The sequence below is a fragment of the Oncorhynchus keta genome, chromosome 2 (assembly GCF_023373465.1).
Source record: "Oncorhynchus keta strain PuntledgeMale-10-30-2019 chromosome 2, Oket_V2, whole genome shotgun sequence".
Classification (NCBI taxonomy): Eukaryota; Metazoa; Chordata; class Actinopteri; order Salmoniformes; family Salmonidae; genus Oncorhynchus; species Oncorhynchus keta.
This window is the reverse complement of record NC_068422.1, coordinates 24219306-24237662: the sequence shown is the minus strand read 5'-3', so window position 1 is coordinate 24237662 and position 18357 is coordinate 24219306. Positions and strand designations below refer to the sequence as shown.

Below are 18357 nucleotides of genomic sequence, written 5' to 3'. Positions count from 1 at the left end.
ACCTAGTAAAACGGACTATCCTACCTATCCTCGACTTCGGCGATGTCATCTACAAAATAGTTTCCAATACTCTACTCAGCGCACTGTGTTTGTAACAGACTTAATGCAGTGTTTAGAAAGAGTGCAGGGTCGAATGGAGTTTGTTCACACGCGCACTTCGGAACAAGGCGCCAATAGTCTCTCGCCAGCTCATGCTTGGCTTTGCACACCTCCTTGCTTGTTCTGCCCACTATGCTTCATTTGTCCCACAGTAAACGACACAGAGTAACTTTCTTAAATTATGGTTATGTATAAGATTAGCAGTGTGGTTGAGGTTTAAAATCTCATTTTAAAAAGAGAAATTGTAGAAATAGTCAGGGTTTAATACTTTGTGGCTGTGGTAACTAGTGTTGACCATTAACAAGGCGACACTCCATCTTAACTCCTCCTCCACATTTACTGGATTTGTTGAACAGTGCAGAAGAGACGTCCCCACCTGCTACGTCATTAATTATAATAATAATTTATGCCATTTGTAAAGCACTTTTTATTATACAAGAATAATCTCAAAGTTCATAAAATAAAAGTAAAAATATATATATTTTTAAACAAAGCAAATATACAGTGTATAACAATATCAAAGTCTAAGCGGAAAGGTTTAAAAGCTACAACAGTCTGAACAGCCCTGAGATTGTCCGGAAGGAGTTCCAAAGGTGTGGCGTTACATAACTTTGCAAGTGAACTTTTTTGGTGCTCACACAGGTTCATACTTCTCTCCGACACACAAGGTCAGTACTTCTTAAACTTATCTTAAAATTGTAGGTTGATAATTAAATAGACAACCATATGTTTTGTAGGCTTTTTTTCTCTCAACTTTATTGGTTCTAGTTGAGGAGGCTGTATAACAACCGACTGTGATTGGGAGTCCCATAGGGCGGTGCACAATTGGCCCAGCGTTGTCTGTGTTTGGCCAGTATAGGCAGTCATTGTAAATAAGAATTTGTTCTAAACTGACTTGCCTAGTTCAATTTAAAAAAGTTTAAGTAGTCTGATTAAAATGCACAGTAATTTATTTGACAGTCATTACTTTTAGCAAACAGACAGGGATTTGCCTGCATACACTAAATCTAATGCAATGTATCAAACACAACATTACTGCATTTGCACATGAAAGTGTAATGGAGTGTGGTTGTTTCTTTTTTGTAGTAAACTTCAATTTCACCATGTCTGGAAAAGTGGTGTTGACTTATTTCAATGGCAGGGGGAAAATGGAGTCAATTCGATGGCTTTTAGCGGTTGCTGGAGTTGAGGTAAGTAGGCTGAACAAATACAAAACAAATGTGGCTGTGGGCTGTTTACAGGACTTGCATTTTCAAGTAGACCTACCCTAAGTGAAATAGTGGACAGGCCTACAGGTGATGCACACAGATGGATCACTAAACTGATGTCGTTCTGAAAATATACATTTTATATCCATAGTTTGAAGAAGTGAATATGACAAAGCACGAGGAATATGTAAAGCTGTTGAGTGGTAAGTTTGTTCACGGTGTTAATAACTCCGATAACATGCTCATTGTGTTGAAGGGTGTTTAATTGTTGGACCTTTCCCCCCCCCCCAGATGGAGCACTCATGTTTGAGCAAGTTCCATTGGTGGAAATTGATGGAATGAAGCTGGTTCAAACCAAGGCTATCCTAAACTACATAGCAGGGAAATACAATCTTTACGGGAATGACCTAAAAGAACGAGTCATGTATGTATGAATTTTAATGTCATAACTTTTATTTACTTGTTTGGCTGTGTTAGATGCATAATGTTAGCTGTTCGTACAAAAGGGGGGTAATTCTGCTAAGGGTTTGGTTTTCATTTACCTTTAGGATTGACATGTATGCTGAAGGTGTGAGGGACTTGATGGAAATGATAATGATGTTGCCATTCATTTCACCTGACGCCAAGAAAACTAAACTGGAGGACATTGAGAGGAAAGCTACAAGCCGCTACATTCCCGTGTTCGAAAAGGTACTGCATGCTTTGGGCCTTGGCCAGCTGGGAAGGGTAGAGCTCATTAAAGTAACCTGAACCTAAGCAGTTTTATTATCATTGCGAAATACCATGTCTGCTAAATGAAAGAGTTGGCACGTCTGTACAAGTTCATGTATTGTCTAATGTGAGGGTGTGCACTGATTTCTTACAGGCTCTTGCTAGCTCCCAGTACCTGGTGGGTTATCAGTTGAGCTGTGCTGATGTCCAGCTACTTGAAATCACCTTGATGTTGGAGGAGAAATTTCCTACAATTCTCTCCAAATTCCCTGTTGTTAAGGTAAAGTTTATTACAAATGTATTTTGTTCTTGACAAAATAAGTTGAGACAAGTCTTGATACATTTTAAGTGCATCTCGTCAAAACATGTTACAGGTTCACATAACCCAAAAAGCATATGAATATTGCATACCTGCTGCACATTTTCATACAGATAAACATAAGTCTGGCCATACTGTTTCAAATGTACTGCTACAACACCCTGTCTATTTTTAAACGTACTGTACAGCTGCAACACCCTGGGTGTTTCCCAATAATCTCTCAAGTATGCCCTCATTTACTACTTCCCACAAATCTAAAAACATTGGATTGGTGGTGGCATATTTATTTGACTGTCATTTCCTTTCAAATCGATTAAGGGAAGTGAACCCAGGCACACTTTGGTAGGAAGGAGAGATAATTAGGACATAGTCAGCAGCATATTTGAAAGAAAGGTCAAAATATCCATAAGATACTTCATTTGATTCATTCTTGATTGGGTGAAAATGTTTTTTTTTTCAGGCTTTTCAAAGGAGGATGAAAAGCCTACCAGCCATTCAGAAGTTCCTGCAGCCAGGCAGCAAGAGAAAGCCTCAACCAGATGACTTATATGTAAAGACTGTGTATGAGGTGTTCAACTTCAAGCACTGATGCTTATCGAAAAAATGTAGAGTTGAAGTGAATATTAGATACAGATTATTCCAGACGGTCATTTCTTGTAACATGTATGAGTAAGGACCAAATTGTTCAAGTAGAACTAGTATTTGTTTTTCAATAATACACAAAAAAACAAAGGCTGTTAAACAAAATATCAGCTGTAATTAAACACTACATGTCTGTTCTGAGCTATTCCATCATTTATATCAAACATTTATTAGGTTATTTACAGTGAGGCAGCTGAACATGATTGTCATACCTTCAGTGCTATAACATTTATTCAGATCAAGTAGTACATTTTTTCTGTTTTTCTGTTCCCATATTCATTGAACAAATCATCAAAAACAATTTTGGCAAACACAAACAACGTGCAACTGGAACTTCATCCCTTGCAGTGATATTTTCAGTCTCACTTTAGACAGTTGTGTTGTTCAAATCACATTACAATCACGCCCATGAAGAGAAGTCGCAGGACCATCAGCAAACTGAATAAAGAAACCAGATATGATAACTTCATTGATTGTACACGTTAATTATTTAATTTGAAACATTCCAACAGGGTCAAAATACAATGAAAATAAGTTAAATGTAACCAATACTGAGTATAGTGCACATTTGGTGATTCTCACCTTAGTCCTGTCATGATGCCAGCTGGCATTAATTTCCCAGATTTCTTGAATCTCATTCCCATCACTATTGTCAGCGCTCCTGAGGCAACTGAAAAAAATAAAGATTTATACATTTATGAAATGCTATTTAAAGACAATTTATTATTTTAGGCCTTGACATATTTCATTCAGGTTTTTGGTGACCTACACATCCCAGCAAAGCAGGCATACTTACCGAGGGAGTAGAAAGTCTTGGTTGGGTCATATGAAATCATTAAGGCCCCATAGGCAGCCATGCTGCCAAACAATATCCCAGCTATCAGTGACATGACACTACCTGTAGTAAAAAAAAGAGATATAAAAAATATCTATTACTTTACAAGGTCAATGAAACAATGAGACAAATTCATGTTGCTTTGTGTATTTTGAAATGCTTCGCTGGAAACTCCTACCTTTTTTCTTGTACCCCATGAATCCCCCCAGGGCTATGGCTGCAGCATAGCCAAATCCAAGCCAGTCAATTGCCATTGCAGTGCTGTGGAACAGGAGTATTGGGACACATCAATAAATCTTCTTAAGGCTTCCGCATATTTCGGTTCGGCTGGCTTCGACTAGGCGAACCGAAAGAATGTGCTCACATAGCCCTTCACTTGAAAATCAAGAAAAAAAAGATGCCCTAGCGTTGGAGCAGTTTTTCTAGAGAGGAAAAGTCAAGCGAGGGATATCTGGGTCCAAAATCAGATTGTTCATCTGCCCTCTCATTGGCTAGAATGGTCCCGACTGCCTTCCATTTTTGAAGACATATCTTTTCATTTTTATAACGGCCACTAGAGTATCTGGTCTATATAATGGATCATCTGTAGTATTTCTCAAGTGAAAGATTGTGCATGAAAACTAACCCAGACACTGACCAGGTCATAACATTTCATTTTTGGTCCACCAGCCAGTCAGATGTTTTATTTTTGCTGCTAAAATTACACCAACAAAAGACCACAAAAAAAGATGCACATGACTTGTAATGTTTCTAAAACAATACATTTATTTCTAATGTAGTATATTGTATAATTACATTTTTGTGACCGGAGTCTTGTAAGCAAAATATCACAGATGAGAAACATTTTCACCTGCCCCTTTAAGGGCGGGTGGTTATCGTGATAGTGAGACTCCCGTCATGTTTGTGCCTGTGAGATTGAGCCTTATTAGTAGAAGTGTTGTCTTATGGAGCCAGATACCTGCCAAAAGCTTGAACATATGTCAAATCAAATCAAATGTATTTATATAGCCCTTCGTACATCAGCTGATATCTCAAAGCGCTGTACAGAAACCCAGCCTAAAACCCCAAACAGCAAGCAATGCAGGTGTAGAAGCACGGTGGCTAGGAAAAACTCCCTAGAATATGTATTGTTAGGATCGTAAGAAAAACCATGGGTGAAACAGGAATGTAAATGTGCAATTTAATCTGTGAACATACAAACACCATGTAATGATTATAGACCTTTAGGCTTGAACAAATCTTGTGTTGCAATTCTGATGTACAATAATACCTTTCAGAGTTTTGGCAGTTTCATCTCACCAACAAAAAACGTACACCAAACGGTCTGTTAGGAGTGCTACTCGAACAAGCATAACGCAGTATAAAAACAAAAAAACAGAAGTCAGGGAACCCAGAAAAAGGTATTCTGCACGTTTTCAAGTTAAAAGTCTCCATTCTCTATTACTCCTGTTGAGTTGACTTCACATTTAGGTAGCTACGGTAATGGATTTGTTTGCCAGTACAAGTCTAGATAGCACTAGCTGTATTATGCCTACAACAGTTAAGTTTCAATCTGCTAGGTGTATCTCCACAGCATGGGCATGTCGCTGGGTGAAGTGGACATCCCCATCCATGCACCGTATCAAAATATGACTAATTCAGTATTGTACCATCCCATTCTCTGGGCTCTGTCTGAAATCCTAACCAGTAGTATATCCTGTTCAGGATACCACGGTTTACTGCCCCTTCTGGAGGATTTGGGAACCCATATAAAACATGATACATTTTTGTCAAAAGTTGCTAATATATGCAAATAAAAAATATTATCGAATAGAAAACACTAAAGCTTTTAAAACCGTTTAAATTATGTCTCTATGTATAGCAGAACTCTCAAAATCTGCATTTTCCCAAAATATCTCTTCTCATCTGAAAAGTTGGGTCACCTTTGACCTCATCGCAAACACCCTTCCCAAACAGTCACAGCACCCGGAAGAGTCTCCACGTGTTCAGCGTGATCTCAGCTTTCAATGGGACTTCTCATTGTGAGAATTGCCCGCTCGCGAGAGTTTGAGCACGTGGTAAGCTCTCAGTCACTCAAAAAACCTGTGCGCAATGGTCAAGTCCTCTCTCTTTCCAAGATCGATTGAACAGTGCTTGTGTTTCTGTTTGTTCTCAAAATTGCTGTACACCTTTATAACATGTTAAAGCTTGATTATGAAGTTAGTTTGACAAGTTTACTCGACATATTATATATTCTTTCGAAGTTTTGGTGCGCAACCACTTCAATTTTGACTACATTTTTACCAAAATCAGGCTATTTTGAGAACCGAAAGACGCAGACTTGAAAACTGAACGCTAATTTGGTGAGTATAATCCCTTACAGGTCGTTTGATGGAAGAATAACAAAGGTAAGGGAATATTTAATGTATTCATTTTGGGTTTCTGTCGACTCCAAGATAGAGGAGTCATTATGCTACTGTGGGAGCGCCGACTCCATATTATAGTCTAGTGAACGCAAAATGTAACGTTAAATGAAATGTAACAATGCAATTGCATTTAGAAGAAGTGTATCTTGCTATACATATGTAAAACATGCATATTTAGTCAAAGTTTATGATGTGTATTCCTTGTTAGCTGACGTTATCTGCCGGGGCTATCGTCATTTCTCAGGACATTTGGGTAGCATTTTTTGAACGATGCATCATTGTAAACAGAGATTTATGGATATATATAGCATATTATTGAAAAAAAATGAATGTACTGTGTAACATGTTATATTACTGTCATCTGATGAAGATTTCAAAAGGTTAGTGAAATTATTTCTTTTAATCCTGCGTTTGTTGATTGCATATTTTTTCCTACTTGGCTATGCTAATGAGCTATGTCTGCGGTGGTGGTTTGACATAAATATGTGCTATGTTTTCGCCGTAAAACATTTTAGAAATCTGACTTGCTGGCTAGATAAACAACTTGTTTATCTTTCATTTGAGCTATTTTACTTGTTAATGTGTGTAGGTTAAATATTTTTAGGAATATTTTTGCGCATTGTGCGTTATGGTAATGAGCTTGAGCTGTAGTCACGCTACCAGCAGAGGAATAAAACTCCCGAGCTGGATATACCAGGAATAATGAAACACAGAATTATAATAGATGTTTGGTGAATCTATGAATTATGTATGACCACTGTCTTTGCCACTCAATATTTTTTTATATCATATTTTGATATTTATTTCATCACTCAAAATCTTGCTAAAGCATATTCTGTAGGAGTTAATATGAATTTCAAATAATTTGACATCATTTATATGAATCGGGTCATGAACATATGGATATTGAAATGTTTTTATTTTTTTATTTTACCTTTATTTAACCAGGTAGGCTAGTTGAGAACAAGTTCTCATTTGCAACTGCGACCTGGCCAAGATAAAGCATAGCAGTGTGAACAGACAACACAGAGTTACACATGGAGTAAACAATTAACAAGTCAATAACACAGTAAAAAAAGGGGAGTCTATATACATTGTGTGCAAAAGGCATGAGGAGGTAGGCGAATAATTACAATTTTGCAGATTAACACTGGAGTAATAAATTATCAGATGGTCATGTACAGGTAGAGATATTGGTGTGCAAAAGAGCAGAAAAGTAAATAAATAAAAACAGTATGGGGATGAGGTAGGTGAAAATGGGTGGGCTATTTACCAATAGACTAGATCGGTTAGCTGCTCAGATAGCAGATGTTTGAAGTTGGTGAGGGAGATAAGTCTCCAACTTCAGCGATTTTTGCAATTCGTTCCAGTCACAGGCAGCAGAGTACTGGAGGTTAAATGTTGCAGTGGAGCTTAGGCAGTCTCTGTATAGGCCATTCCTCCCATTGTGACACTGCTGCCCAGTTGAAGAGCTTGTGAACTCCATGCAGCACCACAGCACAATGCGCCTTGAGGAAAAGCACCCCTCAGCCTCAGAAGATGACCTTCTGGAGTCATGCGTTTATAGTAATTTTACCCTAACGTAGGCCTATTTGCCTACTAGCCAAATAAAGTGCAGAGCATGCATGATGCGTGCAACTCATCATTCCAACGTATTTGAACATTTACTTTCATCCTTCAGTTCAGTTAGTCAGTATGTCATCCATTCAGTCATTTGTCTGAGTTGCAATAGGAACCAAATCAAAGAGAATAGAACAGTCTTATCCATTTGTTTATTGAAATGCATGCGTGTTCACTGTAATAATTAAATGTTTAATATAGGCCTATCCAAATAAAGAAATTAGTCATTCAACTTGTAGGCATTGCAATTTAGAGTATTTTGGGTACTTCATTTTGGGTACTGGTGTCTTGCGGAATCATTTTGTAACTCTATTTGTGTTGAACTGTTTTTATTATAGAGTAGGCCATCATTGTACATAATAATGTGTTCTTAACTGACTTGCCTAGTTTAATAAAGGTTAAATCAAATAAAACAAAGAGACAAGCTCACAGGCCTCTAAATACAGCCTCTAAATAAATGTGAAAAAAATTGTTGAAGCAGCACGTCAGTGATTGATAGGGAAAAAAGATCTCGCAATAAGAATAGGCTATAGATAGTCTTGACCATTTGGGACCCCTTGGCTATTTCGCTCAGGACAGGTTACAGCCAAGACTTAATCAATATTTAGTTTTGTCTCATTTATTGAAATGGATATAGCCTCTGCGTGATGGGGCTGTGCAACGCAAATGGCTATAACAAGCATATATAGAGTGGAATTCCTTAATATAACAGTCGAAATGCCTAATATGAGGCCTACAGTCCGTGCTCCCAAATACTGGAAAACGTGTGATTCATTAGGTTACATGATCACCAAAATAGCCCCACGCGACTATAAAAATAAATTATGCAATTATATGGCCATTAACGTCTTGGTGACAGGGGGGCAGTAGAGTAGCTTGGATGAATAAGGTGCCCAGAGTAAACTGCCTGCTACTCTGTCCCAGATGCTAATACATGCATATTATTATTAGTATTGGATAGAAAACACTCTGAAGTTTCTAAAACTGCTTGAATGATGTCTGTGAAGTATAACAGAACTCATATGGCAGGCAAAAACCTGAGACAAATCCAACCAGGAAGTGGGAAATCTGAGGTTTTGTAGTTTCATTTAAGTGATTGCCGATCCAATATGCTGTGTCTATGGGGCCAGATTGCACTTCCCAAGGCTTCCAGCAGATGTCAACAGTCTTTAGAAAGTTGTTTGATGCTTCTATTGTGGAAGGGTGTCGGATAAGAGCTGTTCCAACAAGTGGACTAGGCTGAGGCCAATCAGGTGATTACTGCGCGGTCACGCGGGTGTGCCGTTCCCTCTTTTTCCTCTGTAATGAATACGCTATTGTCCGGTTGGAATATTATTGAAGATTTATTATAAGAAGACCCTAAGAATTGATTGTAAACATCGTTTGACATGTTTCTACAAACTGTAATAGAACTCTTGACCTTTTTGTCTGGATTCTGCGCTCGCAGAAGGTAAGTGAATATTTATAATGCTATTTATGACTTTTCTTGCCTCCGCAATTTGATGGGTAACTGTATGGCTTACTTTTGTGGCTGAACGCTGTTCTCAGATGATTGAATATTGTGCTTTTGCCGTAAAGCTTTTTTGAAATCTGGCACATCGGTTGCATTAAGAACAAGTTTATCTTTAATTCTATGTAAAACATGCATTTCTGAACATGGCACCAATGTAAACTGAGGTTTTTGGATGTAAATATGAACTTGATCGAACAAAACATACATGGATTGTAACATTGAGTCCTGGGAGTGTCATCTGATGAAGATCGTCAAAGGTTAGTGATTAATTTGATCTATATTTCTGCTTTTTGTGACACCTCTCTTTGGTTGGAAAATGGCTGAATGCTTTCTGTGACTAGTTGCTGACCTAACATGTATGTTCTGCTTTCGCCGAAAAGCCTTTTTGAAATTGGACACTGTGGTTGGATTAACGAGAAGTGTATCTTTAAAATGGTGTAAAATACTTGTATGGTTGAGGAATTTTAATTATGAGATTTGTTGTTTTGAATTTGGCACCCTTCAATTTCACTGGCTGTTGGCGAGGTTGGACGCTATTGTCCCGAACGATCCCAGAGAGGTTAAATAACACACAACAGCATGGCATATTTAGATAGTGGATTAGACTCAACAGCCTTGGTTTCTCAAACGACTGCCTCACCAACTACTCCTTAGATATAGTTCAGTGTGTCAAATCGGAGGGCCTGTTGTCCGGACCTCTGGCAGTCAATGGGGGTACCACAGGGTTCAATTCTCGGGCTGACTGTATAGATCAATGATGTCGCTCTTGCTGCTGGTGATTCTCTGATCCACCTTTACGCAGACAACACCATTCTGTATACTTCTGGCCCTTCTTTGGACACTGTTAACAAACCTCCAGACTAGAGGTCGACCGATTAATCAGAATGGCTGATTAATTAGGGCCGATTTAAAGTTTCCATAACAATCGGAAATCGGTATTATTTTTTTTAAACTCCTTTATTTAACTAGGCAAGTCAGTTAAGAACACATTCTTAACTAGGAACGGTAGGTTAACTGCCTTGTTCAGGGGCAGAATGGCAGATTTGTACCTTTTCAGCTCCGGGATTCAATCTTGCAACCATACAGTTAACTAGTACAACGCGCTAACCACCTGCCTCTCATTGCACTCCACGAGGAGCCTGCCTGTTACGCGAATGCAGTAAGAAGCCAAGGTAAGTTGCTAGCTAGCATTAAACTTATCTTATAAAAAAATCTATCAATCATAATCACTAGTTAACTACACATGGTTGATGATATTACTAGTTTATTTAGAGTGTCCTGCTTTGCATATAATCGATGCAATGCAGGGGGATGATTTAACAAAAGCGCATTTGCGGAAAAAGCACAATCGTTGCACGACTGTACCTAACCATAAACACCAAAGCCTTTCTTAAAATAAATATACCGAAGTATATATTTTTAAACCTGCATATTTAGCTAAAAGAAATCCAGGTTAGCAGGCAATATTAACCAGGTGAAATTGTGTCACTTCTCTTGCGTTCATTGCACGCAGTCAGGGTATATGCAACAGTTTGGGCAGCCTGGCTCGTTGCGAACTAATTTGCCCGAATTTTAAGAAATTATGACATAACATTGAAGATTGTACAATGTAACAGGAATATTTAGACTTAGGGATGCCACCCGTTAGATAAAATACCAAACAGTTCCGTATTTCACTGAACTAATAAACATTTTGTTTTCGAAATGATAGTTTCCAGAATCGACCATATTAATGACCAAAGGCTCATATTTTTTGTGTTATTATATTATAATTAAGTCTATGATGTGATATTTGATAGAGCAGTCTCATTGAGCGGTGGTAGACAGCAGCAGGCTCGTAAGCATTCATTCAAACAGCACTTTCATGCGTTTTGCCAGCAGCTCTTCGCAATGCTTCAAGCATTGAGCTGTTTATGACTTCAAGCCCATCAACTCCCGAGATTAGGCTGGTGTAACCGATGTGAAATGGCTAGCTAGTTAGCGGGGTGCACGCTAATAGCGTTTCAAACCTCACTCACTCTGAGACTTCGAGTAGTTCTTCCCCTTGCTCTGCATGGGTAACGCTGCTTCGATGGTGGCTGTTGTCGATGTGTTCCTGGTTCGAGCCCAAGTAGGGGCGAGGAGAGGGACGGAAGCTATACTGTTACACTGGCAATACTAAAGTGCCGATAAGAACATCCAATAGTCAAAGGTATATGAAATACAAATGGTATAGAGGGAAATAGTCCTATAAATACTATATTAACTACAACCTAAAACCTCTTACCTTGGAATATTGAAGTCTCATGTTAAAAGGAACCACCAACTTTCATATGTTCTCATGTTCTGAGCAAGGAACTTAAACGTTAGCTTTCTTACATGGCACAAATTGCACTTTTACTTTCTTCTCCAACACTTTGTTTTTGCATTCTTTAAACCAAATTGAACATGTTTCATTATTTATGAGGCTTAATGGATTTTTATTGATGTATTATATTAATTTAAAATAAGTGTTCATTCAGTATTGTTGTAATTGTCATTATTACAAATAAATAAATAAAAATTGGCCGATTAATCGGTATCAGCTTTTTTTTGGTCCTCCAATAATCGGTATCGGTCGACCTCTATTCCAGACGAGCTTCAATACCATACAACACTCCTTCCGTGGCCTCCAACTGCTCTTAAATGCAAGTAAAACTAAATGCAACCAATCACTGCCCACACCCGCCCGCCCGACTAGCATCACTACTCTGGACGGTTCTGACTTAGAATATGTGGACAACTCTACAAATACCTAGGCGTCTGGTTAGACTGTAAACTCTCCTACCAAACCCACATTAAGCATCTCCAATACAAAATTAAATGTAGAATCTGCTTCCTATTTTGCAACAAAGCCTCCTTCACTCATGCTGCCAAACATACCCTAGTAAAACTGACTATCCTACTGATAGGTAAAAATTGTCTGTTAATTGAATGATTATCGATATTCTGTCCTGAAACATAATTGTATGGAATTGATTAGAATGTATGAAATCATAATCAATAAATGTGTAGTCCTAGTCAGAATTAGGGTAAAACAATATGCCTTTTTGGTATTTTAAACACAGACTGTCTGAGCTTGGTGCCGACCTGACGAGAGATTTGGGAGAGAACGGGGAGTACGTCTCAAGGACAAAGTCACCATCTCTGTCGGCTGGGAAGTGAGACAGACAGTGTGTGCGTAGCAGGACATGTGTGTGCATATGTTTGTGTGTATGTGTGTGCGTATGTTTGTGTGTATGTATGTGCGTATGTTTGTGTGTATGTATGTGCGTATGTGTGGGCGTGAAAAGTCAGTATAAAAATGAACTGATTTGTATTCTTGACTTCAGAACGTTCCGTGAATAAACCTTTTTGACCATTTAGCTGGTCCTCCGTCTGTTTCATTCGACCAGGATCTTACAAATTCTGGTTTGTAGACAGAGTAATATCATTAAATTTGGTGATGTACCTGGAGAACATAATTCTCTTATCACCTACCGATCCTTGACTTCGGCAATGTAATTTACAAAATGGTCTCCAACACTCTACTCAGCAAACTGGATGCGGTCTATCACAGTGCCATCCGTTTTGTCACCAAAGCCCCATATACACTGCCCACCACTGCGACCTGTATGTTCTCTTTGGCTGGCCCTTGCTTCATATTCGTCGCCAAACCCACTGGCTCCAGGTCAACTATGTCTTTGCTAGGTAAAGCCCTGCCTTATCTCAGCTCACTGGTCACCATAGCAACACCCACCCGTAGCACACACTCCAGCAGGTATATTTCACTGGTCATCCCCAAAGCCAACTCCTCTTTTGGCCACCTTTCCTTCCAGTTCTCTGCTGCCAATGACTGGAAGGAATTGCAAAAATCACTGAAGCTGGAGACTTATATCTCCCTCAATAACTTTTAAGAATCAGCTGTCAGAGAAGCTTACCGATCATTGCACCTGTACACAGCCCATCTGTAAATAGCCCACCTAACTACCTCATCCCCATATTGTTATTTATGTTTGCTATTTTGCACCCCAGTATCTCTACTTGCACATCATCATCTGCACATCTATCACTCCAGTGTTAATGCTAAATTGTAATTATTTCGCCACTATGGCCTATTTACTGCTTTACCTCCCTAATCTTACTACATTTGCGCACACTGTATATAGATTTTTTCTATTGTGTTATTGACTGTACGTGTGTTTTTGCCACACTGCTTTGCTTTATCTTGGCCAGGTTGCAGTTGTAGATGAGAACTTGTTCTCAACTGGCCTACATGGTTAAATAATGGTGAAATAAAATATACAAAATATAAATAAAATAGGCCTGGCCTAAATCATATTTACTTTATATTTCGCAGCTCAGGTGGTTATTCTAGACAAGGCTCTTCGGTTTCTTTATCATTCTCCCACAAGTAATTTGTTGAAGGCCCAAGCCTATATATACTATGGCATCTACTGGTATAAACGGCATTATCGAATGCAGTTCTAAAACAAGCTCCAGACATTTATTTTGGAAATTAAACCAGAAGCTGCAAACTAATGTCTGGGCGAGAGTTGCTTAACATATGCGGCGCGTGGGTACCAAGATAGAGGAAGTAAACGTTTCAACATAAACATGCACCATTATAATAAAGTAATTCCATGAATCCTCACATTTGCAGACGTATGTAAAATATACTACTATTACTAATGTGATGATTAGATTGGATAGTGATAATTTAGGCTAATAATAACTCAATCGCTGTTCGAAAAAAAGACTGTTCAATGGAGCGAGTAGTGTCATAGATTAGGTTTATCAAATACATTTCATGCAATTCTACTACACACTGACTGGAGACAGCATAATGTTTTTAATACGACAAACTACAGGGTAGCCTACTCTGCTGACGCTTACAAACAGATCAATAAAAACGACGTTGTCTGATCCATATACTAGGCCAAAGAAAAGGGGAGATACAAATACAATATGACGTCCACCTAACCTGGAGTGGGAAATTATTGTCAAAAAACAAACCAAAGTGGCACTAACTCAATGATAAATACAGCGAATTTAGGGGGGATTTATGTTTCTATAACTGTATCGCAATTGAGACTCGATTTGCGTTTAGATGGGAGTATTTGGCTTTTTAAGCTTCCAAAGTAATTTCGCCATTTAAACAGACCATGTGGGGTACTTGGACTGCAAAGAGTAACGTTCAGTTAGTCCAACGTCAGGCTACAAAATAATAGCTAGCTACAACTAGCTAGCTAGCGAACAGAAAGGTACACGACACTTGACAAAACACCACTTGATATGTTTGCATACTACTCAGATTTGAAAATAATAAACTTACCTGGTATTTGCTCATTTAAACGTAAAACAAATTAGCTAGAAAGCGTAGACACTTGTGGTCCCAATGTTTACTGTTCGGCAGTAGGAAGGGATCACTACTATTCTGCAAGCAGCACTACCGATGACGTCACTTTCATATGGTAATGAGGAAAACTTCCAAATAAAAGCATGCCTTAAGATTATTGCTCAAACTAGACGCTCTAATGTACTTGTCCTCTTGCTCAGTTGTGCAATGGGGCCTCCCACTCCTCTTTCTATTCTGGTTAGAGCTAGTGTGCGCTGTTCTGTGAAGGGAGTATTACACAGCGTTGTACGAGATCTTCAGTTCCTTGGCAATTTCTCACATGGAATAGCCTTCATTTCTAAGAACAAGAATAGACTGATGTGTTTCAGAAGAAAGTCCTTTGTTTATGGCCATGTTGAGCCTGTAATCGAACCTACAAATGCTGATGCTCCAGATACTCAACTAGTCTAAAAAAAAAAAGGCCAGTTTTATTGTTTCTTTAATCAGCACAACTGTTGTCAGCTGTGCTAATGTAGCGTGGTTCGTTCTGCAGTGTGTACTTTTAATTAGGACCCAGCCACAACTGGAGGTCTGCTAGTTGAATTATTTTTTATTTGCCCTCCACACGAAGAGACCACATTATGTTAACCCTTGGCACAGTCCTAGCTCTCAGGCACCTTGCTAGCTGAAGGTCAGGCAAAAGGAAATAACAGGAGCTGCGTGCACACATTCAGTGCACAACAGCACGCCATACAATACAAGTAAAATGATACAGAACATAATTTGGCCAAAATAAAAGGCATACCTGCACACGAAGAGACAACACACATGAAATCAAATCAAATCAAATCAAATTTTATTTGTCACATACACATGGTTAGCAGATGTTAATGTGAGTGTAGCGAAATGCTTGTGCTTCTAGTTCCGACAATGCAGTGATAATCAACAAGTAATCTAACTAACAATTCCAAAACTACTGTCTTATACACAGTGTAAGGGGATAAAGAATATGTACATAAGGATATATGAATGAGTGATGGTACAGAGCAGCATAGGCAAGATACAGTAGATAGTATCGAGTACAGTATATACATATAAGATGAGTATGTAAACAAAGTGGCATAGTTAAAGTGGCTAGTGATACATGTATTACATAAGGATGCAGTCGATGATATAGAGTACAGTATATACGTATGCATATGAGATGAATAATGTAGGGTAAGTAACATTATATAAGGTAGCATTGTTTAAAGTGGCTAGTGATATATTTACATCATTTCCCATCAATTCCCATTATTAAAGTGGCTGGAGTTGGGTCAGTGTCAATGACAGTGTGTTGGCAGCAGCCACTCAATGTTAGTGGTGGCTGTTTAACAGTCTGATGGCCTTGAGATAGAAGCTGTTTTTCAGTCTCTTGGTCCCAGCTTTGATGCACCTGTACTGACCTCGCCTTCTGGATGATAGCGGGGTGAACAGGCAGTGGCTCGGGTGGTTGATGTCCTTGATGATCTTTATGGCCTTCCTGTAACATCGGGTGGTGTAGGTATCCTGGAGGGCAGGTAGTTTGCCCCCGGTGATGCGTTGTGCAGACCTCACTACCCTCTGGAGAGCCTTACGGTTGAGGGCGGAGCAGTTGCCGTACCAGGCGGTGATACAGCCCGCCAGGATGCTCTCGATTGTGCATCTGTAGAAGTTTGTGAGTGCTTTTGGTGACAAGCCGAATTTCTTCAGCCTCCTGAGGTTGAAGAGGCGCTGCTGCGCCTTCTTCACGACGCTGTCAGTGTGAGTGGACCAATTCAGTTTGTCTGTGATGTGTATGCCGAGGAACTTAAAACTTGCTACCCTCTCCACTACTGTTCAATCGATGTGGATAGGGGGGTGTTCCCTCTGCTGTTTCCTGAAGTCCACAATCATCTCCTTAGTTTTGTTGACGTTGAGTGTGAGGTTATTTTCCTGACACCACACTCTGAGGGCCCTCACCTCCTCCCTGTAGGCCGTCTCGTCGTTGTTGGTAATCAAGCCTACCACTGTTGTGTCGTCCGCAAACTTGATGATTGAGTTGGAGGCGTGCGTGGCCACGCAGTCGTGGGTGAACAGGGAGTACAGGAGAGGGCTCAGAACGCACCCTTGTGGGGCCCCGTGTTGAGGATCAGCGGGGAGGAGATGTTGTTGCCTACCCTCACCACCTGGGGGCGGCCCGTCAGGAAGTCCAGTACCCAGTTGCACAGGGCGGGGTCGAGACCCAGGGTCTCGAGCTTGATGACGAGCTTGGAGGGTACTATGGTGTTGAATGCCGAGCTGTAGTCGATGAACAGCATTCTCACATAGGTATTCCTCTTGTCCAGGTGGGTTAGGGCAGTGTGCAGTGTGGTTGAGATTGCATCGTCTGTGGACCTATTTGGGCGGTAAGCAAATTGGAGTGGGTCTAGGGTGTCAGGTAGGGTGGAGGTGATATGGTCCTTGACTAGTCTCTCAAAGCACTTCATGATGACGGAAGTGAGTGCTACGGGGCGGTAGTTAACCCTTGGCGCAGTCCTAGCTCTCAGGCACCTGTGCAAGCACACACTCACTCAAACACTGTCCCAAGTACTCACAAGTTACAATAGATACCCTAGTTAGCAAGCTTTTTGAAACTTGTTAACATAATTCTTTATATTATCCACATTGTAACAAACTTATGGTAGCAGAACAGTACATTGTGTAACATTACCATGATTTTATATTGAACAATTCCGGGGCCAAGGACAACATACCTTGTCAGGCAAAGGTCAGGCAAAAGAAAACAACAAGGGGGTACGGAAATACAGATACCCCCGATGGGCCAAACCAAAAAATATACAATACTTTTATAATTACATGTATGTACAATATTGATATGAAAAAGTGTTTGTACACCAAATAATAACATTAGCTCTATGCAGCTGTAATTAAATTTAAAAAACACACTGAATTATTATTATTATAATCAAATTATTAACATCCCCTCTTAACCTGGCCTATTTGAATTGATCCTTGTGTGCAACTTGGTGCATTATCTAGGGGAACAAAATCACACTGATACACTAACATAATTGCAAAATGGTTATCTAATGATCAATTAGCCCTTTAAAATAATAAACTTGGATTAGCTGACACAATTTGCCATTGGAACACAGAAGTGATGGTTGCTGATAATGGGCCTCTGTACACCTATGTAGATATTCCATAAAAAATCTGCAGTTTCCAGCTACAATAATCATTTACAACATTAACAATGCCTACACTGTATTTCTGATCAATTTAATGTTATATTAATGGACAAAAAATGTGATTTTCTTTCAAAAACAAGAACATTTCTAAGGGCCCCAAACGTTTGAAAGATATTGTATACAGTGCATTCGGAAAGCATTCAGACCCCTTGACTTTTTCCACATTTTATTACATTACAGCCTCATTCAAAAATATATGATATGCTTTTTTTCCTCTTATCTTTCTACACACAGTACCCCACAATGACAAAGCAAAAACCTTTTTGTTTTTACATTTTTGCACATGTATTAAACATTAAAAACTGAAACATCACAATTACATAAGTATTCAGACCCTTTACTCAGTACTTTTTTGAAGCACCTTTGGCAGCGATTACAGCCTCGAGTGTTCACGGGTATGACACCACAAGCTTGGCACACCT

General features: G+C 39.3%; 2 protein-coding genes across 2 annotated transcripts; one reads left to right on the top strand and one right to left on the bottom strand.

The window, feature by feature from the left end:
• Positions 1-614: 614 nt before the first annotated feature.
• LOC118398311 (glutathione S-transferase 3-like) lies at positions 615-3448 on the top strand. Its single transcript, XM_035793523.2, has 7 exons — positions 615-767; positions 1186-1289; positions 1459-1510; positions 1599-1731; positions 1856-1997; positions 2173-2298; positions 2798-3448. Exons 2-7 carry the CDS (start codon positions 1203-1205, stop codon positions 2924-2926), a joined length of 669 nt encoding a protein of 222 aa, XP_035649416.1. The 5' UTR covers positions 615-767; positions 1186-1202; the 3' UTR covers positions 2927-3448.
• On the bottom strand, positions 3193-15143 carry tmem14a (transmembrane protein 14A). The gene is made up of 5 exons (XM_035793536.2): positions 14685-15143; positions 3993-4075; positions 3776-3877; positions 3562-3649; positions 3193-3417 (listed from the first exon to the last, which is right to left on the bottom strand). The coding sequence occupies exons 2-5, from the start codon at positions 4066-4068 to the stop codon at positions 3369-3371; spliced, it is 315 nt and encodes a 104-aa protein (XP_035649429.1). The 5' UTR covers positions 4069-4075; positions 14685-15143; the 3' UTR covers positions 3193-3368.
• Between the last annotated feature and the right edge of the window lie 3214 nt (positions 15144-18357).